Below are 26,892 nucleotides of genomic sequence, written 5' to 3' on the forward strand. Positions count from 1 at the left end.
CTTTTACCCCTAGGCTTCGCCCCCCCCCCCCCTTCCCTCTCCCCTTCCAGGAACATGCTTGTATTTTATTAGCTCTGAGGCATGCTGTCACCTTGGTCAGATAAACCTGTGAACTCAGGATCAGTGGCTTAGTAAGGGTAGGGCAGAGGTGCCGTCCTCCCCCTCCGCCCAGGTACCATCGTCCCTTACTACGTCACTGTTCAGGATACCTTACACACATAAGGGTACAAACTGGTCATTTCTGTGAGCACAATGTTTTACATGCAGAAGCACCTTTTAAAATGAGTCCCTAGCACTAAACATCAGAGCCAAGCAGGGCTGCCAAGAGGGAGGGGGGTAGAGAGGGCAAAATTCCCTGGGCCCAGCACCGGCAAGCTTCTTCATGCCTGTCTGCTTCTTCTGGGTCTGTCCTCTCCTGTCCCTGAATGCCACCCAGGACCTGGATGATTGCATTAACGCGATATCGTGTTAATGCAATCATCCGGGTCCCGACTCCTGGCACAAGCAGGAGAGAACAGACCAAGGAGGTTGGATGAAAACAGGAGAAGGATGACGTCAAAATATTGATGCCAATTAGGTTAGTCTTTCTTTTGCCTTCCTCGCACAGCAGTCATGTCACAACAAAGCAAACAAACCTATGAGCTGCTGCATCAACATTGTGGTTCTTTATTGCTTGGTAGCATTTTTATTTGATCCCACTTATATTTTCAAACATGCTGGCTTGTGCAGCGGGCAGGGGCATTGGTGTGAGTGGGGGTGGGGGCATGAGTGGGGAAGGGCACGGCAGTCTGGTTCTGCCCCAGGCCCAGCTGTGTCTCTAGGCCGACCTGGAGCCAAGTTCTTATATTCTTCTATCCTAGATCCACCTTCACAGCCACCCATTTTATAAGAATCCTAGTGAAACCAGAATCCTATATTTAGGCCTTCAGCCCTGGTCAGTTTTCAAAAAAGACACCACATTTAAACCTTTCAAACTGGCTGGAACCTGAATCTGCATGCAATATCTTTCATTTTGTATTGGTAATTAAAAGAATGTTTGTACATACCAACACTGGTGAGGTAGACTATAGCACTGTCTAGAGCACTGTCCTCTTCTCCTCTGTAGTAGGAAACCTTCACCTGCAATAGTATTATAAAGACATCATTAATTCTAGCAAATAATTTGATTATGGATAGAAATCTGCATCACAGTGGGAACAGATGGCAGAACCTTTTAAAGCCTTGTAAAGCACCTGAAAGCCAAAGATCCACAGCTCCTTAGCTGGTGTTTTTGCTTCTAGCGCTGTCACAACCATGCTGGAGGAGCTGTGACAAGGACAAAAGGTTTGAGGGGAGGATGGAAGAGGAGAAGGAGTGTGGAGAGGAGGGAATACTGGACCACAGAAGGAGGCAGCATTCATGAGGGAGAGAAAGGCACCGGATCCTCAGCCCATACTCAGAAGTTGGCGTCTGGGATGCTTAAGACAGATCTCAGTAAGCACTCCAATACCTAGTGGCCATATTCAAATGATCCGCTAAATACTTAGACCCCAAGACTGTTGCTGCCGAGCAATTTCTTTGAGCTAACCTGCCTGGCTTTGGAAACATCACTGAAAACTCTTCTTCAGATTGTTTGCCTGAAAGATAGGCCACCAGTCCAGAGATTGACCACATCCCAAGGAAGGTCCTGAGTCAATGGGAGAGCTGGAGCGTCCCTCAAATGCCTATGGAATATCATGAACTAATGATCATATTGGCTCTCCCAGACAGTCTCAGGGAATCATGGTTGGAACAAGGAAGAGTTGGAGAATCCAACTACCCAGGGTTAGCAGGTTTGATAAATACATCAAGTATGTAGTGTGGGATTTATGGAAACTATCCTGTTTATTTTCAAAGGAGAAGGGCGCCCATCTTCAGACACAAATCGGGAAATGGGCGTCCTTCTCCTAAGGTCGCCCAAATCGGCATAATTGAAAGCCGATTTTGGGCGTCCTCAACTGCTTTCCGTCGCAGGGATGACCAAAGTTCAAGGGGGCGTGTTGGCAGTGTACTGAAGGTGGGATGGGGGCGTAGTTAAGAGATGGGCATCCTTGGCCGATAATGGAAAAAACAAGGGCGCCCCTGACGAGCATTTGGCTGACCTTACTTGGTCCCTTTTTTTTCAAGACCAAGCCTCGAAAAGGTGCCCGAACTGACCAGATGACCACTGGAGAGAATCGGGAATGACCTCCCCTTACTCACCCAGTGGTCACCAACTCCCTCCCACCAAAAAAAAAACAAACATACATTTTTTCCAGCCTCTATGCCAGCCTCAAATGTCATACCCAGCTCCATGACAGCACTATGCAGGTCCCTGGAGCAGTTTTTAGTGGGTGCAGTGCACTTCAGACAGGCGGACCCAGGCCCATCCCCCCCTACCTCTTACACATGGTGGTAAATGGGAGCCCTCCAAAACCCACTGTACCCACATGTAGGTGCCCCCCTTCATCCCTAATGGCTATGGTAGTGGTGTAGAGTTGTAGGTTGTGGGTTTTGGGGGGCTCAGCACCCAAGGTAAGGGAGCTATGCACCTGGGAGCAATTTCTGATGTCCACTGCAGTGCCCCCTAGGGTGCCCAGTTGGTGTCCTGGCATTTCAGGGGGACCAGTGCACTACGAATGCTGGCTCCTCCGACGATCAAATGCCTTGGATTTGGTTGTTTTTGAGATGGGCGTCCTTGGTTTCCATTATCAGCGAAAACCGAGGTCACCCATGGTCACCCATTTCTAAGGTCGACGTAAATGTCAAGATTTGGGCGTCCCCAACTGTATTATCGAAACGAAAGATGGACGCCCATCTTGTTTCGATAATACGGGATGCCCCACCCCTTCGCCGGGACGTCCTTAAAGATGGGCGCCCAGTTCGATTATGCCCCTCTATATTATCCATATGTACTCCTTCATATAATGTGTTGAAGCCAAGTGAGATCTTTGGATACACGACAAGATCTTCAAAAAGCTAACACCAGCTTGAACTTTTCTCTACACCCATAAAGATGAAATCGTATAAACTACCATTGAGAGAGAGAGAGTTACAGGAATGTAACAAGGGACGTTCAATCATGAAGAATATGGTCCAGTATTCACATGTGTGTACCACCCTCGGATTCTATAAAGGTTGCCAAAAATTGCGTCTGCAAATTTAGGTGTGGCCCCGATTTGTGCAATTTAACAGAATAACAAGCCAATTAGTGGCAATAATTTTTTCATGTCCTGTATGAATGTTAGTAACTAGTTCTCCTATCATAATTTGGAGTTCTTTCCTTTCCTACAAGCTGTACCCATTAACTTTAACTATAAACTGCTTTGATTTGGTCACAACTAAGCAGTATAGCAAAATCAATAATCGACAATGATTATTGCCCCAGATCTTACCCAATTTGTTCATGTCTGATATAGCTTTACCAATTTAAATTTTCATTTATTTTTCAGTGCTGTCTGCTGTGTTATCTACCATGTTTATAATCATAAACAAGATATAGTCCTAGATATAGTTAACCCAATATGTTCACCAAAACACATTATCCTGTCTTTGCCTGCATTGCCTGAAGAGAACTCACCAACAAGGCCACATCATCTGCAAATTGTTTCAAGCCACATGATTCCATATTTTTGACTCTTACCACATTCCTATAAACCTATAACCCCCCTAAACCCTGGAAATCATCCTCCCCTATCAGAATCTAATGACATAAGCCATCAGCTCCTATTATAGGCCAATGACTTCATCACAGAGGGCTGTGGCCACTGGTGTCTTTTACAGCAGCAGCAACTTGCGTCTTTGACCTTACCATGCAATGCTGTTTCCTCTGGCTCCTTTGTCTGGCACCAGGAGACAATTTACATGAGAGAAAAGGCACTTCCTGTATTCTTACAAGAAACATGACATGGCTGCTATGTTATAAACCCTCCTATGGTACTGATAGAACAGCTGAAGGAAGCAAAAACAGAAACCCATGTCATTCTATGAAAGGAAGGAGGAGGCTGGAACAAGGAGAAGGAGGAGGAGGCTAATGCTGAGGTGGGGGGAGGGAGGGCTGGGGCTTAGATAAGGGGAGTTGTGGCTGATGTTGTTGCGGGGCCTTGGAAAAGGGGATCTGGGGCAGATGGTGCTGCATGGCTGTGACTGCAACTTAGAGAAGGAAGCCACTAGGAGTTCACCTAGAAAGCCATACAAATTTTTTTTTTTTACAATCCAAATTCATCAACAAATCCCTAATTTTCCAAACATGGAAAAGCACTTAATTGCCTCAGAAATAAACACCTAAAATTTAAAATGATAAACACTTACCCTCCCCGATATTCAGTGCTAGTTAAATGGCCAGAACAGCTGCTGACTGGTTAAATAGTGTTTAACCTGCTATACACTGGTATTCAGCAGGGGATAACCGGCTATCCCCCACTGGATATCCCCATTAGCGGCTAGCAGATAGCCGGTTATATCACCCGATATAATCATCTATGCACCTATTTTTAAAGCTGGTTTATCAGCCATATTCGGCTGCATGAAAACATGAAAAACCTTTGGCAAGTCTGAATATCGACTTAGCTGGTTATCTTTAAACGAGCCAAAAAGAAACTGGACATTCAATGCTGGTCACCGGAAATGGCCCAGTATTGAGTATCTGGGCTCAGTGCTGACCAAGGGAATTAACTGGTCTCCCGTGGTCTGAATATCGGCCCCCTAGAATCAGAAGCCCTTATTTATAACAACGTCTGTGGGTATCTTTACCCTCACACTTTGAATTACTTTTTTTCCCTGAGAAAAAAGAGTAAGTTAAGGAAAAGGTAAGGAAAGAGCCTTTATAAACCATAAGAGATTGCAGAAAGAGGAAAACAAGCAACAATATCTGGAAAAGCTAAAGAAGCTGGTAGAGCAGTCAGGAAAGCAAAGATGCAAATGGAAGAAAAAATAGCCAATACAGTAAAATGGGAGGACCGAGACATTTTTTAGAAGTGCAAAAGTGGCATTATGTGATGCAAAGGTAAAGAAGAGGAATATGTAGAAGCTGATAAATATAAGGCAGAATTGCTTAACAAATATTTCTGTTCTATGTTGACAGCTGAAGGGCTGGGTACAAGACCACAGAAGACAAACACAAATAGGAATGGAGGGGTGGTAGCTGCTGAATGATTTTCCGAAGACTGTGTTCATGAGTTGCTGGCTAAACTAAAAGTGGACAAAGTGATGGAGCCAGATGGCTTACTTCCGTGGGTACTGAAGGAACTTAGGGAAGTTCTGGTGACTCCGCTGGTTGACCTTTTCAATGCTTCTCTAGAGTTAGGAGTGGTCCCAGAGGACTGAAGAGCAGATATGGTCCTTCTCCAAAAAAGTAGAAGTAAGGAAGAGGTTGGGAACTACAAGCCGAAACACTTTTAGAACAGAGAATAGTAAAATTTCTACAATCCAATGGATTACAGGACTCAAGACAACACGGTTTCACTAGACGTAAATCTTGTCAGACAAATCTGATTAATTTCTTTGGCTAAGTAATTACAGACTTGGTTCGAGGGACAGTACTTAGTTTTTTAGCAAAGCCTTTGACACAGTTCTGCATAGACTAATAAATAAACTGAGTACCCTCGGTATGAGCCATAAATTGACTGACTAGGTTAGTAACTGATTCAGTGAAAGGTGACAGAGTGTAGTGGTAAATGGAGTTCACTCTGCGGAAAGGGATGTTGCCAGTGGGGTGCTTCAAAGTTCAGTTCTTGGGCCAGTTCTTTTTAACCTAATTGTAAGCGATATTGCTGAAGGGCTATCTGGTAAGGTTTGCCTCTTTGTAGATGATACCAAAATCTGCAATAGGTTAGACACCCCTGATGGTGTAGATAACATGAAGAAGGACCTGGCAAAGCTTGAAGAATGGTCCAAAATTTAGCAGATAAGATTTAATGCTAAAAAAATACAGGGTCATGCATTTGAGCTGCAAAAGCCTGAGAGAATGGTGCAGTTTAAGAGGTGAAGAATTTTGTGAACAAAAGAGGAGTGGGACTTGGGTGTGATCGTATTTGATGATCTTAAGATGACTAAACATGTAATAAAAGGAAATGGTGAAAGCTAGAAGGATGCTTGGATGCATAGGGAGAGGAATGGCCAGTAGGAAAAAGGAGGTGATGATGCCCCTGTATAACACTCTGGTGAGACCTCATTTAGAATATTGTGGAGACTCTACCTTCAAAAACATATAAACAGGATGGAGTCGGTCCATAAGGTGGGTACTAAAATGTTCAGTGGTGTTAGTCATAAAGCATATGGGGACAGACTTAAAGATCTCAATGGGGCCGATAGTCAGACCACAGGAGGCAGCCCGGCTAACTCCTGCGGTCAGCGGTGAGCCCGGATATTATTCCAGTGATCGACATTGAATATCCAGTTTATTTTTGGTCAGTTTAAACTTAACCAGCAGAGCCAATATTCAGCACTGGCCAGTTAAGTTTATAGCGACCAAAGATAGGCCTGCTATTTGGGTGGTCCGATTTGGCTACCAAACTTAGCTAGCAATGTGCTGAATATTCACAGATAGCCAGTTATATCATGCTATGGTAGAAATGGCCTTAATGAGCAGGAAATACCCATGTAAGGGTGGTGCTACAGACATTTTCTACCGCAAAATATTTTGGGCAGAATTGTGCCAAGTTATGATTCTTCCCATGTCTCATTTCATTTAATAAATTTATATTCCATCAATCTTCACAATCCTTTCAAACCTGCCCTATTCAACCTTTATATTCTTTCCTGAACAATTTTCCCCATTTGCAACATGCAGCGGCTTCTCTCATCCAATCCCAAATCTCACATATTAAAAATTGTGGGTTGCAGTTAAAGCAGAGTTTCCCAAATTCTGGGTCGGGACCTCAAATTGGGTCATGACCTAGATGGGTTCTCCATAGGCACATCATTATTCTGCATCTCCAGGGGTCGCAGAGTTTTATTTGGACTTAATCATGGGGTCAGAGCTACCAAAAGATTGGAAAGCACTGACAAAGTGTGACCTGTGTTTGACAGAGAAATACGGCAAGTTCTGTTGGTTATTTCAGAAGCCCTATTCATGATCTGAACATACATAAACCGTCTCTTAGACATGTATATCACACACACATTTAAATCCCAATTTTAGACAGTCGGGATGTCCTTGACCAAATCAGAAACCTGCATTTGGCAAGAGGGAACATTTTGGGTGGGACTAGGACTAGACTAAGAAATACACATGCATTTTCCATTTCAGCAGAGGAATATAGATGTCCTAAGGAACAGGTAAAGCACTGGCTCAGGGCTCCAGTGATAAAGGGCACCAAAATCCTGGTCCGGAATCTCTTGCTTTCTCATTTCCCTTCCTTCTACAGGTGGAATGGAGGAGATGGAGAGATGCCAGACCTGGATCTGAGATTTTGGTGCCAATCGTCACCAGTGGGAGGAGGGGACGAGAGAGAGGGGGAGCTACTGGATCATGAGTGGGAAGGGGGGGTGTCGATACAAAAATTGGCTCAGGGCACCACAGTCTCTTGAGCTGGCCTTGCATTGTCCTCTCAGATCAATGCTGGGATTTACAGCTACTCCCAGGTACATCTTTTATTATTATTATTATTATTATTTATTGCACTTGTATCCCACATTTTCCCCACCTCTTTGCAGGCGCAATGTGGCTTACAAAACATCATGGATGAAGGAAATGAGAAGAGAATAGGCACTTTGTTACAGAAGAATGTTGGATTGCATGGTAATGGAATACATGATAGTAATATAATAGAAGGCCATTAGTAACATTTCTGGAAAGATGTAGGAGTTTCACATGATTTGGTCTTAGTTGTATGTCTTGTCGAAGAGATGGGCCTATAGTAGTTTGCGGAAGTTGGTCAGTTCATAGGTCGCTTTTAGGGTGCGTGGCAATGCATTCCAGAATTGGGAGCTCATATAGGAAAAGGTTGATGAATGCATTAATTTGTATTTTAGACCTTTGCAGTTAGGGAAATGAAGATTAAGGAATGTGTGAGATGATTTTTTTGCATTCCTGGGTGGTAGGTCTATCAAGTCTGACATGTAGGCTGGGGCATCGCCATGGATGATTTTGTGTACTAGAGTACATATTTTGAATGTGATACGTTCTTTGAGTGGGAGCCAGTGTAGCTTCTCTCGTAAGGGTTTTGCACTTTCGTATTTTGATTTTCCAAAAATCAGTCTGGCCGCCGTGTTCTGGGCTGTTTGGAGGTTTTTTTTGAGTATTTGTTCCTTGCAGCCAGCGTAGAGGGCGTTGCAATAGTCTAGATGACTAACCAGCTTATAATCGAACGAGAAAAACGCCCAAGTTCCGACCTAAATCGGGAGATGGACGTTTATCTCACAAAAACGAATAAAGCGGTATAATCGAAAGCCGATTTTTGGGCGTTTTCAACTGCACTCCGTCGCGGATGCGGACAAAGTTGATGGGGGCGTGTCAGAGGTGTGGCGAAGGCGGAACTGGGGCGTGGTTATCTGCCGAACAGAGATGGGCGCATTTCACAGATAATGGGACAAAAGTATGCGTTTTTAGCTAGAATTTAGGGCACTTTTCCTGGACCCTGTTTTTTCACGAATAAGGCCCCAAAAAGTGCCCTAAATGACCAGATGACCACTGGAGGGAATCGGGGATGACCTCCCCTGACTCCCCCAGTGGTCATAAACCCCCTCCCACCTCAAAAAATGATGTTTCACAACTTTTTATTTTGACCCTCAAATGTCATACCCACCTCCCTGGCAGCAGTATGCAGGTCCCTGGAGCAGTTGTTAGGGGGTGCAGTGGACTTCAGGCAGGTGGACCCAGGCCCATCCCCCCCCTACCTGTTACAATTGTGCTGCTTAATGCTTAGTCGTCCAACCCCCCCCGAACCCACTGTACCCACATGTAGGTGCCCCCCTTCACTCCTTAGGGCTATAGTAATGGTGTAGACTTGTGGGCAGTGGGTTTTGAGGGGGATTTGGGGGGCTCTACACACAAGGGAAGGGTGCTATGCACCTGGGAGCTCTTTTACCTTTTGTTCTGTTTTTGTAAAAGTGCCCCCTAGGGGCCTGGTTGGTGTCCTGGCATGTTAGGGGGACCAGTGCACTACGACTCCTGGCCCCTCCCACGAACAAATGCCTTGGATTTATTCGTTTTTGAGCTGGGCGATTTCATTGTCCATTATCGCTGAAAAGCAAAAACGCCCAGCTCATAACTTGGCGAATAAAACATGGACGTCTAATTTTTTCGAAAATACGCTTGGGTCCGCCCCTTCACGGACCCGTTCTCGGAGATAAACGCCCATGGAGATAGGCGTTTCTGTTAGATTATGCCCCTCTAAGTACTAAAGATTGTACCAGGTTACGGAAGACGTTTCTTGGGAAGAATGGTCTAACTCTTTTTAATTCCCACATTGAGTGGAACATCTTTTTGGTTGTGTTTTTCGCGTGATTCTCAAGTGTTAGGTGCCGATCAATGGTGACTCCAAGAATTTTCAGGGTTTCCGAGATTGGTAGATTTAGTTTTGGTGTTTTGATGGTGGTGAATTTGTTCGTGTTGTGTTGAGAGGTGAGTATTAGGCATTGGGTTTTTTTCTGCATTGAGTTTTAAGTGAAAGGTGTTTGCCCAGGAGTGCATGATATGTAGGCTTTGGTTGATATCATTGGAAATTTCTTTTAGGTCTTGTTTGAATGGGATGTAGATCGTTACATCATCAGCGTAGATGTATGGGTTGAGGTTTTGGTTTGATAGTAGTTTTGCCAAGGGTGTCATCATTAGGTTGAATATGGTCGGTGAGAGGGGAGATCCCTGTGGAACTCCGCATTCAGGTGTCCATGCGGCTGTCCATCTAGGTTATTTGTTTATTTATTTATTACATTTGTATCCCACATTTTTCCACCTATTTGTAGGCTCAATGTGGCTTACATAGTACCGGAGAGGCGTTTGCTGACTCCGGTGTGAACAAATACAAAGTGATGTTGTGGTAAGATAAAGTTCATGTGGCAGAGCCACATTAGGGAATCATACAGCGGAAGAGTTGTGTTATGTCCATTCCGTACTTTAGTTTTGTTGTGTTTCAAGATGTTAGTTTTGAACAGAGCTGTACTAAAGGGATTAGGAGCCCGAACCCTCTTAATCCTCTAGTATTTCTTTCGACCCCCCAACACCCCAAGATCAATTCTGGTAAATGATATAGAGCTCTGTGACATGGCGAGCACACACATCTATCTGCCAGCCATACAAATGAAGCTGTGTTGCCTTTCATGATGTTCGCGCTTTGCTTCTTTCTTTAGCCATTACACATTTAGATTGTAATTCCCTCTGTGCTGACCTGTCTCTATCTTCTTTGAAATGCTTACAACTGGTTCAATCTACTGCTGCCTGTCTGCTCCACAGGTCGACACCATTCGATCATGTTACTACTTTGTTGAATGTTGAACACTGGCTGCCACACGGTTTGCACATTCAATTTAAACTACAGTCACTGGTTTTTAAATCACAACTACTTAATGCGCCTCATTAGCAGTTAAGCGGAGCCTTTCAGGCAATGCATTCCAGAGTGTGGGGGCTACCCTGAAGAAGGCTCGCTTGCGGGTTTCACATCGTGTAATGTCTTTTGGAGAGGATGTAGTTAGTGAAAGCCCTTGGGAGGACCTTAGTGTCCTTGGCGGTGTGTGGAGTATCATCCTATTCTTCAGATACTCGGGGCCATTTCCTTTCAGGGCCTTGAAGATCAGACAGAGTTTTACATTTAGAGGTAGATGAAACTCTACTGTTTTTTGTAAACAACAAATTCCCAATACATTTGGTCATAAGTAATGCCACACTGGGAAAATACCAAGGGTCCATCGAGCCCATCATCCTGTCCACGACAGCGGCCAATCCAGGTCAAGGGCACCTGGCAAGCTTCCCAAACATACAAACATTCTATACATGTTATTCCTGGAATTGTGGATTTTTCCCCAAGTCCATTTAGTAGTGGTTTATGGACTTGTCCTTTAGGAAACCGTCTAACCCCTTTTTAAACTCTGCCAAGCTAACCGCCTTCACTACGTTCTCCGGCAACGAATTCCAGAGTTTAATTATGCGTTGGGTGAAGAAAAGTTCTCCGATTTGTTTTAAATGTACTACACTGTAGTTTCATCGCATGCCCCCTAGTCCTAGTATTTTTGGAAAGCGTGAACAGACGCTTCACATCCACCGCTTCCACTCCACTCATTATTTTACATACCTCTATCATGTCTCCCCTCAGCTGTCTCTTCTCCAAGCTGAAAAGCTCTAGCCTCCTTAGTCTTTCTTTATAGGGAAGTCGTCCCATCCCCGCTATCATTTTAGTCGCCCTTCACTGCACCTTTTCCAATTCTACTATATCTTTCTTGAGATGCGGTGACCAGAATTGAACACAATACTCAAGGTGCCGTCGTACCATGGAGCGATACAACAGCATTATAACATCTTCACACCTGTTTTCCATACCTTTCCTAATAATACCCAACATTCTATTCGCTTTCCTAGCCGCAGCAGCACACTGAACAGAAGGTTTCAGTGTATTTTCGATCATTCACTGGGCCAAATAATGACAGGAATCATTCTTATTTACCATATGGTCACCGATGTTCTTGCTTGAAATCTGCATTGACACCAAGACTTCCACTCCTTTGTGTAAGGACCACTTTTCTTTTCCAGTAGACTGAGATACAATTTCACCATCATAGGCAATGCTGATATGAACTTCAGGGGATCCGTGAATATCAAATGAATCAGCATCTGATGGCATACATCTGAAAGAGAAATCATAGCTATAGTTAGCTCTTATGTGGAAATTAATTTCCAGAAAGCCAAAGTGCAGGTCTTCTGTCTGCAGGAGTCAAGAGGGACAAACATATCATTGAAGGGGAATGTTCAGCCATTTTGGGAATTGCCAAAATCTCCAGTGACCAGTTCTTGGCCAGATCCAAGGACCTTTACACATTCCTAATCCTTATTGATCTATCTGCAGCTTTTGATCATCACCTGCTGCTTGATACACTGTCCTCACTTGGATTTGGGGGCTCTGTTTTGTCTTGGCTGTCTTCTTCTCTCTCCCTTCACACTTTTAGGGATGTCAGGTTAGGAGCACAGGTGCAGCGCGCTAAGTGGAAATTGTAACATAGCGTTTCGCCACTGAGCTTCCATTATAGAATAAGAGTACAGTATATTGGCATCTATCCTACTTTTAATTGGGCCACTTATACAGGGTCAATAGCAGGCATAACTATATGCCCTAAATGTAGCATTGTATCACGTAACTGACAGTATTATCTATGTTATGCACATAAATGGGAATCCCGTCTATGCTCTGCCTACATGTACACCCCGTATGCGCTAAGTGACTTGTGTGTGTCAGTCACAGAAAAGAGTTAAGCATATACGTTTACGACTCACAGAAGTGCAAAGTACTCTTACAATCTTAGGGATCGATATTCAAAGTGAGTTAACTGGTTAAGATATGCCTTTATCTTGTTAACTTACATCAATCGTATGTCCCCCGAGGAAATATTCAGCAGTACTGACCTGGAAAGTGTCACTGAATATCCCTTCTAACCACTAAAACCAAACTCAACTGTTGTGTGGGCAGTCTGGGGCAGTAGGGGCAGAATCAGCCCTTAACTGGAGAAGCTGACCGGGCATACAAGACTGTCCTTTCTTTGTCCAGTTTAAACCTTCCGGTAAAGAGCTGAATATTGCTACTTATCTGGTTAAATGCCATCTGTGATCATATACCCAGATTTTTAATGCTGGTGCCCAGAAATGGCTCAGCTCTGAATATCCAGACAGAACTTTGGTGGTAGCGAACAGCATTTATAACACTGACTGCTTCCAGCTGAATAATACCCCCCTTAGTGCCTTATTCTATAAAGGTTATGCTCCTAAATGTATACTAAATATATGAGCCTAATAGGCCCTGAATTAGGAGCATAGATTATGCTAGTAATTTAGAAGCATAAATTTAGGAGTACAACCTTTATAGAATAAGGCCAATAAGGCCCATATCAGGCTCTTTTTCAAAAGAGAAGGACGCCCACCTTTCGACACAAATCGGAAGATGGGCGTCCTTCTCACAGGGTCGCCCAAATCGGTATAATCGAAAGCCGAATTTGGACGTCCCCAACTGCTTTCCGTGGTGGGGACGACCAAAGTTCCCGGGGGCGTATCGGAGGTGTAGCAAAGGTGGGACTTGGGCGTGCCTAACACATGGACGTCCTCGACCCATAATGGAAAAAAAAGGGCGTCCCTGATGAGCACTTGGACGACTTTACCTGATCCTGTTTTTCTTACGACCAAGGCACAAAAAGGTGCCCAAACTGACCAAATGACCACCTGAATCAGGGATGACCTCCCCTTACTCCCCCCAGTGGTCATTAAACCCCTTCCATCCTCAAAAAATCTTTAAAAATATTTTGTGCTACCCTCTGTGCTACCCTCAAATGTCATACTCAGGTCCATCACAGCAGTATGCAGTTTTAGTGTGTGCAGTGCACTTCAGACAGGCGGACCCAGACCCATCCCCTACCACCACTTGTGGTGGTAAATGTGAGCCCTCCAAAACCCATAAGAAACCCATTGCACCTACATCTAGGTGCCCCCCTTCACCCGTAAGGGCTATGGTAGTGGTGTACAGTGGTGGGTAGTGGGTTTGGGGGGGCTCAGCACACAAGGTAAGGGAGCTATGTACCTGGGAGCAATTTCTGAAGTCCACTGCAGTGCCCCCTAGTGTGCCCAGTTGGTGTCCTAGCACGTCAGGGGGACCAGTGCACTACAAATGCTGGCTCCTCCCACGACCAAAGGGCTTGCATTTGGTCGTTTATGAGATGGGCGTCCTTAGTTTCCATTGTCGCCGAAAATCAGAGACAACCAAGTCTAGGGACGACCTAAATTTCAAGATTTGGACATCCCCGACCATATTATCAAAACGAAAGATGGATGCCCATCTTGTTTCGCTAATACGGGTTTCCCCGCCCCTCCATCGGGATGTTTTGCAAGGACGTCCTCAGCAAAACTTGGGCATCCCTTCGATTACGCCCCTCCACGTGACCTTTTACAAAGGAGTGCTAGCATCTTTAGTGAACGCTAAAAATAAGCATGCACTAAACATTAGAGATGCCCATATATTTCTATGGGTGTCTCTAGTGTTTAGCACATGCTAAAAATGCTAGCACACCTTTGTAAAAGGACCCTTAGTACACAAATGGCACTTACATTTAAGCACTAAAGTTACAGAATGAAGAGTTATGCATATACTTTGGTAGATGAAACTCCACTGCTCTCCCACTATCAGACATTGTAGCTCAGGGCTCTTTCTTGGGTTCTTTTCTTTAATAATCCTATATAATAATTCTCACCTCCAACGTTCTGACTTGCTGCCTGGGACCGTGGCTCATTCCAAGTTGGTCTGCTAGGCTCCGTGGATCAGGCTGACATCACCGTAGCCATTATGATGTCAACTTCAGAACCGGGGGGGGGGGGAGAAATAAAACATGCCTCACAGCTGATCCATGTCCAGAGGAGGGTCACTGGACATGGGTGGCTGGAGGGGGGGCAGGGGAGAGAGGAGGGTCGCTGGACATGGGTGGCTGCAGGGGGGGCAGGGGAGAGAGGAGGGTCGCTGGACATGGGTGGCTGCAGGGAGAGAGGAGGGTCGCTGGACATGGGTGGCTGCAGGGGAGCCAAGGAAAACCTTGCTAGCGCCCGTTTCATGTGTGTCAGAAACGGGCCTTTTTTACTAGTAATAATAATAATTAATGTGGTCAATATTCAAAGCAATTTAAATGCTGGATATATCTGCACTAACCAGCCCTGTTGTTAGTTGGCAGGTGAGGGTTGTTACAGGTTAACTATGTATCAGCTGGTACCAGTATAGCTGCCAATCGTGGCTAGAAGCTCATTACCTCCTGGAGCACTTCCAATCCCCCCCACCTTCTGCACCTCCAAATACGTCCGATCCCCAAACTCCATAAGAACCCTCAGGCCTACATACCAGACCTCATGGTCTTTGGGGCAAGAGCAAACCCCATGTTCTCCTGTTCCTCACAGTTCCTAATCGAAAATGGCTGCTTAGTAGCTCTATGAAATTTAGTTTTACATAGAATTATATTAGCTGCAGTGTCGTGAGGCACTTAGCCAGAGGGGTTTTTAAAGGGAGACCTAAATAAAGAGTATTACAATAGTTCATGTGGGATGACATAATAGCCTGGACTACTTTTTGAAGGCTGTCTGAAGAAAAATGGTCCTGATGAAGCGTTCATAATTAAAAGAATATAAACCACTACCTGTCTAACCTGGTCCCATGTCTAGAACAGAGAGTCTATGATTATTCTAAGACCTCAAAAGAAACTTTCTTCCCTCTCTAATAGTATCACTTTTTAAAATTATTGCAAGTGAGACTCCATCTAGGACAGCATTCTATTAAAACATCTAGTCAAATGGTTATAAATCATTGTCAGCGAGATGCCAATGAGAAAATGATTTGCATATTGTCATCATAAATATAATAGAATAACCCCATAGACAAATTCCTTACCAAGCTAACTAAGAAAAACATTAAACAAGATGAGGGACAATAGAAAGCCCTGGGGGAAACCACAACATGGATATCAATTACGCATTTCTGCTAACTCATTAAGATCAGGATTTCAAAAATGAGGAAAACCAATTACAAACTGGTACAGCAATATTTATTTTTATTTCTTTATTTAAATCATTTATATGCTGCTTAACTACTAAGGATTTACGGCAAAATATTCACAATAAAGTACAGATAAAACTACATAAGATACAAAATCAAATAAATCCTAATACAACATTACCTGCGCTATTGAGACCTCAAAATTATCAGATATTAAAAGCCTGGAGAAAAAGATATGTTTTCTGATCTTTCTTAAACTGTCTCAAAGATGTACAAAATCTCAACAGACCTCAGAGAGAATTCCATAATAATGGACCTATTACATCGAGCTTACACAATAAGATATCATGATCAGCCAAGTCAAATGCTCAGACTAAATCTAGTTGCATCAGTAAAGTAGTCTTACCTATCTATAATCTGCATAAGTTCAGTAATCATGGTGGACAGATGAGTTTCAATACTATAATCTTCTAAAACCTGATTGCATAGTATCCAGAATATTAACGTACCACAAAAAAAATTGCAATTTGTAAAGTCACCAAAGGCTTGATCTTACCTAAGAAAGGGATATTATCGATCAGTTGATAATTTGTACATGTATCCCTCCCTCTTCCATTGAGCTGGCAGTAAGGGCTCCCATGCTAACCTGGTGGTAACTGGGTAGCACGTAGCGCTGCTCAATTACCGCCAGGTAACACCCTGTGGAAATATTTTTGAAATATTTCTGCCACCACCAAAAATGCCGTTCACTTGGGCCACAGTAGTTCTGGATTGCCGAGCAGTAAACCCACATTGGGCCATAGTAGTTCTGGATTGCCAAAGCAGTATCGTTTATTCATTTTCATTTACTATACTGTTTCAAATTGTATTCACAAACCAGAACGGTTTACATAGCAATATAAAAATCATAATAAAACAGACATAAAAGAACTCCATCAAAATGATAGGAAAGCACTGCAAGCTAAAACAACCATTCTAAAAGATAACACCACCAATACACACTGGACAACCATTCATAACAAGTATGTAAACTAGTATATTATACTGTATTGGGCCACAGTAGTTCCAGATTGCCGAGCGGTAAGCTTGGGCCACAGTAGTTCCGTATTGCCGAGCAGTAAGCCCACATTGGGCCATGGTAGTTCCAGATTGCTGAGCGCTAAGCTTGGGCCATGGTAGTTCCGGATTGCCGAGCAGTAAGCCCGCATTGGGCCACGGTAGTTCCAGATTGCCGAGCAGTAAGCTTGGGCCACGGTAGTTCCAGATTGCCGAGTGGTAAGCTTGGGCCACGGTAGTTCCAGATTGCCGAGCAGTAAGCCCACATGGGGCCACGGTAGTTCTGGATTGCTGAGCGATAAGCTTGGGCCACGGTAGTTCCAGATTGCCGAGCAGTAAGCCCACATGGGGCCACGGTAGTTCCGGATTGCTGATCGGTAAGCTTGGGCCACGGTAGTTCCAGATTGCCAAGCGGTAAGCCCGCATTGGGCCACGGTAGTTCCAGATTGCCAAGCAGTAAGCCCGCATTGGGCCACGGTAGTTCCGGATTGCCCAGTGGTAAGCTTGGGCCACGGTAGTTCCGGATTGCCGAGCAGTAAAACCGCATTGGGCCACGGTAGTTCCGGATTGCTGAGCGGTAAGCTTGGGCCACAGTAGTTCCAGATTGCCAAGCGGTAAGCCCGCATTGGGCCACGGTAGTTCCGGATTGCCGAGCAGTAAGCCCATATTGGGCCACGGTAGTTCCGGATTGCCAAGCAGTAAGCCCGCATTGGCCCACGGTAGTTCCGGATTGCTGAGCGGTAAGCTTGGGCCACGGTAGTTCTAGATTGCCAAACGGTAAGCTTGGGCCACGGTAGTTTCAGATTGCCAAGCGGTAAGCCCGCATTGGGCCACGGTAGTTCCGGATTGCCCAGTGGTAAGCTTGGGCCACGGTAGTTCCGGATTGCTGAGCAGTAAGATTGCATTGGGCCATGGTAGTTCCGGATTGCCGAGCGGTAAACTTGGGCCACGGTAGTTCCGGATTGCCGAGCAGTAAGCCTGCATTGGGCTTACCGCTGCTTAGTAAAAGAGCCCCAGAGAGTATTGTTGCTAAACAATTATCAGAATATCTTGGAATATGCCAAATCCTACCCAGTATTCAATCTGGTTGTAGGAGTAATTTTAGCACTGAAACAGTAGTGTCTTCTCTTTTAGCTGTTGTTAGGCAGGAAATATGTAAAGGACACAAGGTACTGATCAGGGACATAGCCAGACACCCAATTTTGGGTGGGCAGAACTTGAAGAACCTGAAATATAGGTGATTCAGTCTCTCCCTCTCCTGCCCGCCTGCATCTCACAGGATCTCTCAACCACTCCGCGTACCTTTTAAATAGCTGATCTTCAGCAGCAGCAAGCACCAACTGCTTATGCCAGCCCCACAGCCTTCTCTTCAATGCCACTTCCTGCTTTCATATAGGTGGGAGTACATCAGAAGGAAGGCTGTGGGGCTGGTGCAAGCACTGTGTCAGTTGTTGCTCACTGCCGCGAAGATCTGTTATGTAAAAGTTACACAGGAGGGAGGGTTGTTGGGAGTCTCCCTGCCAGCCACATCATAGGTGTGCTGCTACTGGGTGGGCCTGGGCCCACCCATGGCTACGCCACTGGTACTGACTATGCAATTTGATATGTCTGCCATGTTTGATGTGATTGACTACGATAGTCTTTTAAAGTTATTGCGTTTTATGGGGTGGGTGGGGTGGTTAGTAACTGGTTCAGAGGCTATTTGAAAAATAGATTGTATTAAGAGGGCAAATAACATTTATTTTTCTGGACCCCCGAGTGTGGGTACCACAAGGTAACCCTGTCTCTCCAATTCTTTTTAACGTGTTAATGTCTCAACTGGACATTCAACTTTCTTATGTTGGTTTACATACATACATACATACATACATACATAAATTCTGATGATGTTACTTTGGTTTCACCTTTTGATAATTCTTTGGCTAATATTAATTATTTAATTTTAAAGGATATACATTTTATGACCAGTTCGACAATGGTGTTTAGGTTGAAACTGAATAATGAGAAGACCATGTATTTGGTCTTAATCCTTTTATGCCTTTTTAAAACAAACTTTTTTAATAGTATGGAGTTAAAAATTGGAAAAGCAGTTAAAACTATTGGGGTTATATTTGATGAACAGTTATCTTTTGAAAACCCTGTAAATTCAGTAATTAAAAAGGAATATGAAAACAAGAAGGACTGGAAGTAATTTTAATGCTTTTAGGATCATGGCACAATTATTACTCCTGGCACATCTAGATTACTGTAATTTTATTATAGTGGGGTTGTTGGAAGGATTGTTTAAAAATTACACATTTTACAGAATACAGCAGCCCATTTAATACATGGTTTGTCAAGTTTGGAACCAACTTCACTACTGCTGAAATTTTGCATTGGCTTCTGATTAAAGCTTGGATTATTTTTAAGTTATTGTCAGCAGGCCACCACCTTCAGGCCTTCCTGCAGGTATGAACTTGGCTGATCCTGGAAGGGCCCTTCCCTGGACACAGCACTCCTAGCAGCAGACTCCAAAAATATGCTTAAAACCATTTTATTCCATCAGCAAGGCCAAGACATTTCCTCTTCCAGACACAGTCCTTGGTTACAGCACATATCACCCCTTGTTCCTTCCCCCCATCGGCCATAGTTTCTGGATACAGTTTAAATCAGTCATTGCTTCCCCACCAAGGCCTGATTCCTGGACACAGTTTTAAATCATTCACTGCTTCCCCAGCATGGCCTGATTCCTGGACACAGTTTTAAATCACTCACTGTTTCACCAGCATGGCAGTGTTGTGAACACAGTTCAAGTCACTCACTGCTTCCCCAGCATGGCACCACTTCTAGACATAGTTTAAATCACTCAGTGCTTTCCCAGCATGGCATGACTTCTGGACACAGTTCAAATCACTCACTGCTTCCAAGGCATGGCATGACTTCTGGACATAGTTCAAATCACTCACTGCTTCTCCAGCATGGCCAGGTTCCTGGACACAGTTCAAGTCACTACCTGTTTCCCCAGCCGGGTCTGACTTCTGGCCACAGCTGAAATCATTCACTGCTTTACAGCATGGCACCTCTCTCCCCCTTGAGTGGAACAGCTGCTTAACTTTTCCTCCAAGCTTTTCCCAGCCTTGAAGAAGGTTTGTTATGAAGCTTTTCAACTTCTTCCCTTGTACCTGAGCTAGAGCAGCAATCTCCATGGGCTCACTTCCCCAGTCATCTTGGGCTTGGATCTCCTCTCTGACCCCTTTCTCCACCTCCCATTCCGTGTGCTCCTCTCCCTTTATGGTCCCCAGCTGGTCCTCTCCCTCCTGATTATTCCTCCTCAGCCAATCCCCTCCTCTCCCTCAGGATCCTGAGACTTGTAGTTCCCTTGCTTGCCCCTAGGGCTTTGCAGGGGTTCTTGGGAACTGTAGTCCTGCTCCCTTCTCCGGCTCTTGGGAAACTTATGCCTCCATGGGGGCGTGGCTTCCCAGCCTCTAGGATCCTGGGACTTGTAGTTGGAATCCCGGGTATGAAACCTACCCATCTTGCTCTTCTCCCAGATCCCTTCTTTCCTGACCCTCAGAGGTTCCTCACATTATGTACAACTATTTTTCTCATTTTACACAGATCATCTCCTGATTATTTGAGTAATGTGGTTAACTTAGCCCACAGAAATAGGGATTGCTCTAATAGGCTTCTGTTACTATTGCAATATCCCAGTCTCACAAATGCGCATTATAAAACAGTGTTTAATAGGCTGTTCTCATATTAAGCCACCAAATGGTGGAATTCATTACCTCTAAGTATAAGGAAGTTTGAGTATTCTAAAGTTTTTAGAAAAGCCTTTAAAACCTATCTTTTAAAACTTTTTCAATAATGGTTGAATGATATTGTGTTAATGTAAATTTCTGGAAAATGTTCAGTCCTCCTGTTTTTGTAAACCGCATTACAATCTTGTGGGATTTTGGGGGATAGAAGCCTTATTGTATTCCATAATGTATATACTACCACCTGAAAACAGGACTGGTGTACCAGGACCAGACATATCTTCATGTAGGTAGGCACAACCAACCTATGTTGCTAAGAAGATTGTCATAACCACCTTATTAGTACATAAGGAATTAATGGATTATACAAAAGTGGAAGGAGGCCCATGTGAAGAGCTCTATGAGCCAAAATAAGAATCGAATGGCATCCTGAAGATCACTAGCAACCAATGCTCCCTTGATAGAAGTGGTATTACCCCATATTTCCTTGCACCATAGAGAAATTTAACTGAAGTATTTTAAATAATTTGTAATCTATTAAGTTGTGCCTGGGGTATTACAGTACACAAGGGGGTAACACTTAGCTGTTCTGTGTTCACAGATGAAGGGCCAGGGATAGGATCACAGAAGACAAACACAAATAGGAATAGAAGTCTACTAGACCTTGAACAATTTTCAGAGGACTGTGTTAACAAGGAGCTGGATAAACTAAATATGGATAAAGTGATGGGGCCAGATGACCTACATTCAAGGGTAATGAAGGAACATAGAGAAGTTCTGGTGGCTCCACTATCTGACCTTTTCAATTCTTCTCTAAAGTTGGCAGTGGTCCTGGAGCACCGGAGAAAGGCAGATGTGGTCCCCTTGCCACAAAAGCAGAAGCAAGGAGAGGCCAGAAAGACTTCTAAAACAGAGAATAGTGAGGGTTCTGGAATCCAATGGCTTGCGTGATCCAAGGTAGCATAGTTCCACTAGAGGCAGTTCTTGTCAGACAAATCTGATTAATGTGTTTGACTGAGTGACCAGAGAGTTAAATCAAGATGTGGTGTACTTATTATTATTTTGATATACCACCCATTGCATGGTGGGACTTCTAGGTGTTGCACATAAAATACAAAAAAAAGTTAGAGAGAGAAAAGTGAAAGAAAAAAAAAAAAAGAATAAAAAATCCAATCTGCAGGCAACAGAACAAAACTTGTAGAGGGAAAGCGTAAGGGTTGCTTACTGGAATCTGGTCAGGAAGTGAATATTACAGATTTCTTGAAAAAGTCACAGCTTAACCAGTTTGTTTGAACTTCTGTAGAGAATACTTAAGCCTAAAGGGCACTGGGAGAGAATTCTACAGGTAGGGACAACAACATTAAAGGCCCTATTTACTAATCCGCTTTGTAGGCATGCTGTTTCTAGCATGTGCTAATGCTAGAGACAGCCATATATTCCTTTGGGTGTCTCTAGCTTGGGCCAAAAACACTAGTGCACCTTAGTATACAATGCAGAATATCTGGTGAAATCAAGTCTCAATTGGTTGTGCTTGGGGATGACTAAAAGAGCCCTCTACGAAGAACTGGCAGCATGGGTTGGAACATAAGTAGTAGAAGATTTGAGATCTAGGTAATTAAATTTGCTGATGACATAAAGTTATTCAAAGTCGTTAACTCGCGAGAGGATTGTGAAAAATTACAGAAGGACCTTACGAGACTGGGAGACTGGGCGGCTAAATGGCAGATGATGTTTAATGTGAACAAGTGCAAGGTGATGCATGTGGGAAAAAAGAACCCAAATTATAGCTATGTCATGCAAGGTTCCACGTTAGGAGTTATGGACCAAGAAAGGGATCTGGGTGTCGTCGTTGATAATACACTGAAACCTTCTGCTCAGTGTGCTGCTGCGGCTAGGAAAGCGAATAGAATGTTGGGTATTATTAGGAAAGGTATGGAGAACAGATGTGAGGATGCTATAATGCCATTATATTGCTCCATGGTGCAACCGCACCTTGAGTATTATGTTCAATTCTGGTCGCCACATCTCAAGAAAGATATAATAGAACTGGAAAAGGTGCAACGAAGGGCGACAAAAATGATAGCGGGGATGGGATTACTTCCCTATGAAGAAAGACTAAGGAGGCTAGGGCTTTTCAGCTTGGAGAAGAGACAGCTGAGGGGAGACATGATAGAGGTATATAAAATAATGAGTGGAGTGGAACAGGTGGATGTGAAGCGTCTGTTCACGGCGCTTTCCAAAAATACTAGGACTAGGGGGCATGCGATGAAACTACAGTGTAGTAAATTTAAAACAAATCGGAGAAAAGGTTTCTTCACTCAACGGGTAATTAAACTCTGGAATTCATTGCCAGAGAACGTAGTGAAGGAGGTTAGATTGGCAGAGTTTAAAAAGGGGTTGGACGGTTTCCTAAAGGACAAGTCCATAGACTGCTACTAAATGGACTTGGGAAAAATCCACAATTTCGGGAATAACTTGTATAAAATGTTTGTACGTTTGGGTAGCTTGCCAGGTGCCCTTGACCTGGCTTGGCCGCTGTCGGGGACAGGATGCTGGGCTCGATGAACCTTTGGTCTTTTCCCAGTATGGCATTACTTATGTACTTATGTAGTCTGGGGCGGATGGAAAATGAGGGTGAGGATTTTATGTATACTTTGATTTTAGCAAAGCCTTTGACAATTCTGCATAGACGAGTTATAAATAAACCAAGTACCCTCAATATGGGCCCTCTGGGTGCCTCTATATAGTTCTATGATGGAATTATCTCCTCTGAGTGGAAGAGTGTTGAGGACTGAAATACACAGGGAAGTCTGAAGGGTAATTTTAAGGATAGGTCACCAAGCAGTGGACTAATAGATAGCCAAAGGCAGACCAACATGGAGACAGACGAGTCAGGCTTCCTCCATGTCAGTAACACACTAATCAGTTCTGCAAGACAAGTGAGGTCAGCATTTATACCAATTTATAGCAGCTTTAAATGCTGATGTTTAAAATATCTAAACAAAATAAGAAGAACAAGTGGACATTCAGGAACAGGACATAGGAAACTCTTTATTGGGTGGACCCCACATGGTCCATGTTTTGGCAACCAAGCGCCTGTGTCAGGGATCACAATATTGTTGAACGTCAATGTGTATGAAAACATAGCGTCATCAAAGAAAAGACAGAAATACACACTCTTGAAACACTGTTACTGCAACTCTGAGAATATCACGCTTTGAAGTTGGGAGGAAAAACTGATTTAGTTTGTGGAGAGTCCTAGAGTCCTACTGCAAGGAGTTCGTCATGTCAAAACACGGCCAAAACAAACTTCAAAGTGGGATATTCTCAGAGTTGCAGTAACGGTGTTTCAAGACTGTGTATTTGTCTTTACTTTTGATGACGCTACGTTTTCATACACATTGACATTCAACAATTTTGTGACCCCCCGACGCAGGTGCTTGGTTGCCAAAACACGAACAGTGTCAGGTCCACCCAATATAGAGTTTCCTTTGTCCTGTTCCTGACGGTCCACTTGTGCTTCTTATTTTATTTTGGTCTTGAACTGTACTCGTTACCCTCTCTTTTCTGCTTTAGTTTAAAATATCTACAAATATATTCCCAGCACATGGAAACTCATATCTTGTTAATAATACTTTCAAATGCACACCAGTTATTGTTGTATATCATTTATAATCAAACAGAATGTCATTCCCTCAGCATCATGCAAAGTATGTCAAATTTATCACTCCTGATTCTTCAAAGCTCTCGTTATTCACAGTGCTTTTAATACTGAAGGGTACCCTCTAAAGCAGTGATTTTTAACGTGAGCAACTGAACAACTCAATACCACTTATCATCATTCATCTCCCCAATTAGTAAATCAATTCACATAATTCATGCATATCAATACTTAACATTCTATTTGCTTTCTTTGAGCAGAAGGTTTCAATGTATTGTCAACGATGACACCTAGATCCCTTTCCTGGTCGGCAACTCCTAATGTGGAAACTTGTCTTACATAGCTACAGTTCGGGTTCCTCTTTCCCACCTGCATCACTTTGCACTTGCTCACATTAAACTTCATCTGCCATTTGAATGTCCAATCTCCCAGTTTGATATGCATGAATAATTTGAATTGATTTACTAATTCGGGAGCCCAATGATAATATAAGTGGTACGGAGGATTTCAGTTGCTCATGATAAAATCACAGCTTCAGAGGGTCCCCTTAAATATTAAAATCACTATGAACAACAAGAGCTTTGAAAAATCAGGAGTGATAGTTTGACATATTTTGCATGATGTTGACTGAATGACATTCTGTTTAGTTATAAATGATATAAAACAATAAATGTTGTGGAATTGAAGGTATGATTAGCAAGATATAAGAGTTTCCATATACTGGGTATATTTGTAGATAATTCTTCAAATGCAGGGTTGAAGTCAGACTAAGACACATTTCATTCGATGTTTAAAATATACCACTCTATATCATGTCCTTAACATGTACATAAGAACATAAGGGGGTCTTTACTAAAGATTAGCTTGAGTTATCTACAGCAGAGCCCATTTTAGTCCTATGTGCCCAGCTGAAGATAACTCGAGCTAATCTTTAGTAAAAGACCCCCCCCCCTAAGTGTTGCCATACTGGGACAGAGCAAAAGTCAATCGAGCCCAGTATCCTGTTTCCAAGAGTGGACAGTCCAATTCACAAGTACCTGGCAAGATCCCAGAACAGTAACTCCCGACTTTATATTGCTTGTCCTAGAAATAAGCAGTGGATTTTCCCAAGTCCATCTTAATAATGGCTTACGGACTTTTCTTTTAGGAAATCATCCAAACCTTTTTTAAACCCTACTACGCTAACTGCTTTTACCAGAATTCCAGAGTTTAATTACACATTGAGTGAAGAAAATTTTTCTCCGATTCATTTTACATTTACTATCTTGTAGCTTCATTGCATGCACCCTAGCATTTTTGGAAAGAGTAAACAAGCGATTCACGTCTACCCGTTCCACTCCACTTGGTTTATATATACCTCTATCATTTCCCCCTCAGCTGTCTTTTGTCCAAGCTGAAGAGCTCTAGCCGCTTTAGCCATTCCTCATAGGGAAGTTGTCCCAGTCCCTTTATCATTTTCGTCACTCTTCTCTGTACCTTTTCTAATTCCACTGTATCTTTTTTTGAGGTGCGGTTTCCAGAATTGCATACAGTAATCAAGGTGCGGTCACACCATGGAGTGATATAAAGGCATTATAACGTCCTCGTTTTTATTTTCCATTCCTTTTCTAATAATACCCACCATTCTATTTGCTTTCTTTGCTGCCGCAGAACACTGAACAGAGGGTTTCAAAGTATCGTCAACGATTCCTAGATCCTTTTCCTGATCGGTGACTCCTAACGTGAAATCTTGCATCACACAGCTATAGTTAAGGTTCCTCTTTCCCACATGCATCATTTTGCACTTGTTCACATTAAATATCATCTGCCATTTGGATGCCCAGTCTCCCAGTCTTGTAAGGTTGTCTTACAATGTGTTTCACAATCCTCTTGCGATTTGGTAAATTTAATTACCTCGCTAATTATTCCCATCTCTAGATCATTTATAAATATGTTGAAAACCAATGGTCCTAGTACAGACCCCTGGGGAACCCCACTATCTACCCTTCTCCATTGAGAATACTGACCATTTAACCCTACTCTGTTTTCTATCCTTTAACCAGTTTTTAATCCACAAGAGAACATTACCTCCTATTCCATGACTTTCTAATTTCGTCTGGAGTCTTTCATGAGGTAGTTTGTCAAACTCCACCTCGAGAATTGTTTGAAATTCTGGTTTCTGCATCTCAAAAATGTTATAGCAGAATTAGAAAAGGTACAAGAAAGGATGATCAAAATGATTAAGGGGATGGGACAACTTTCATATAAGGACAGGGTAAAGAGACTAGGGCTCTTCAGCAGACAGAAGAGATGGCTGAGGGGAAATATGATAGAAGTTTACATAATGCTGAGTAGAGTGAAATGGGTAAAGATTGTTTACTCTCTAAAAACTACAAAGCCTAGGGAACACATCATAAGGTTACAAAGTAGTACATTTTAAATATTTTGTTTTCCACTGTACTCACAGCTAACTTCTGGAAATTATTGCCAGAGAATGTGGTAAAAAGCAGTTGTAACTGAGTTTTTAAAAGATTTGGACAGATTCCTGAAGAAAAAAAAAAGAAGTTAGTAGACATTATTGAGGTGGATTCAGAAAAAGCCACTGCATTCCCCTGGGGGTTGATAATATAGAATCATGCTATATTTTGGGACCTTGGCTAGTACTTGTGACCTGGATTGACCACGTTTGGAAGCAGGATACTGGGCTTAATGGACCTTTATTATCACCTGTTATTCCCATGCTGATACAACTTTTAAAAATGAATATACAGTAAGATATCAGTTTTCAAAATACATTTAC

The 26,892-nt window shown here is 43.2% G+C and overlaps 1 protein-coding gene across 2 annotated transcripts in view; it reads right to left on the reverse strand.

Moving 5' to 3' along the window:
- Nucleotides 1-26,892, reverse strand: part of LOC115482654 (protein-arginine deiminase type-2-like) — a 148,043-nt gene that overhangs the window by 83,004 nt on the left and 38,147 nt on the right. For both annotated transcript variants that reach the window (XM_030222613.1, XM_030222612.1), the window contains exons 2-3: nucleotides 11,595-11,775; nucleotides 1,047-1,119 (exon numbers count right to left, since the gene is read on the reverse strand). In XM_030222613.1, the coding sequence (XP_030078473.1) occupies nucleotides 1,047-1,119; nucleotides 11,595-11,771 (250 nt within the window). In that variant the 5' untranslated portion in view covers nucleotides 11,772-11,775. The remainder of the gene's footprint in view (nucleotides 1-1,046; nucleotides 1,120-11,594; nucleotides 11,776-26,892) is intronic.

This window comes from Microcaecilia unicolor, chromosome 13 (genome assembly GCF_901765095.1).
Source record: "Microcaecilia unicolor chromosome 13, aMicUni1.1, whole genome shotgun sequence".
In the NCBI taxonomy this organism is placed as follows: domain Eukaryota; kingdom Metazoa; phylum Chordata; class Amphibia; order Gymnophiona; family Siphonopidae; genus Microcaecilia; species Microcaecilia unicolor.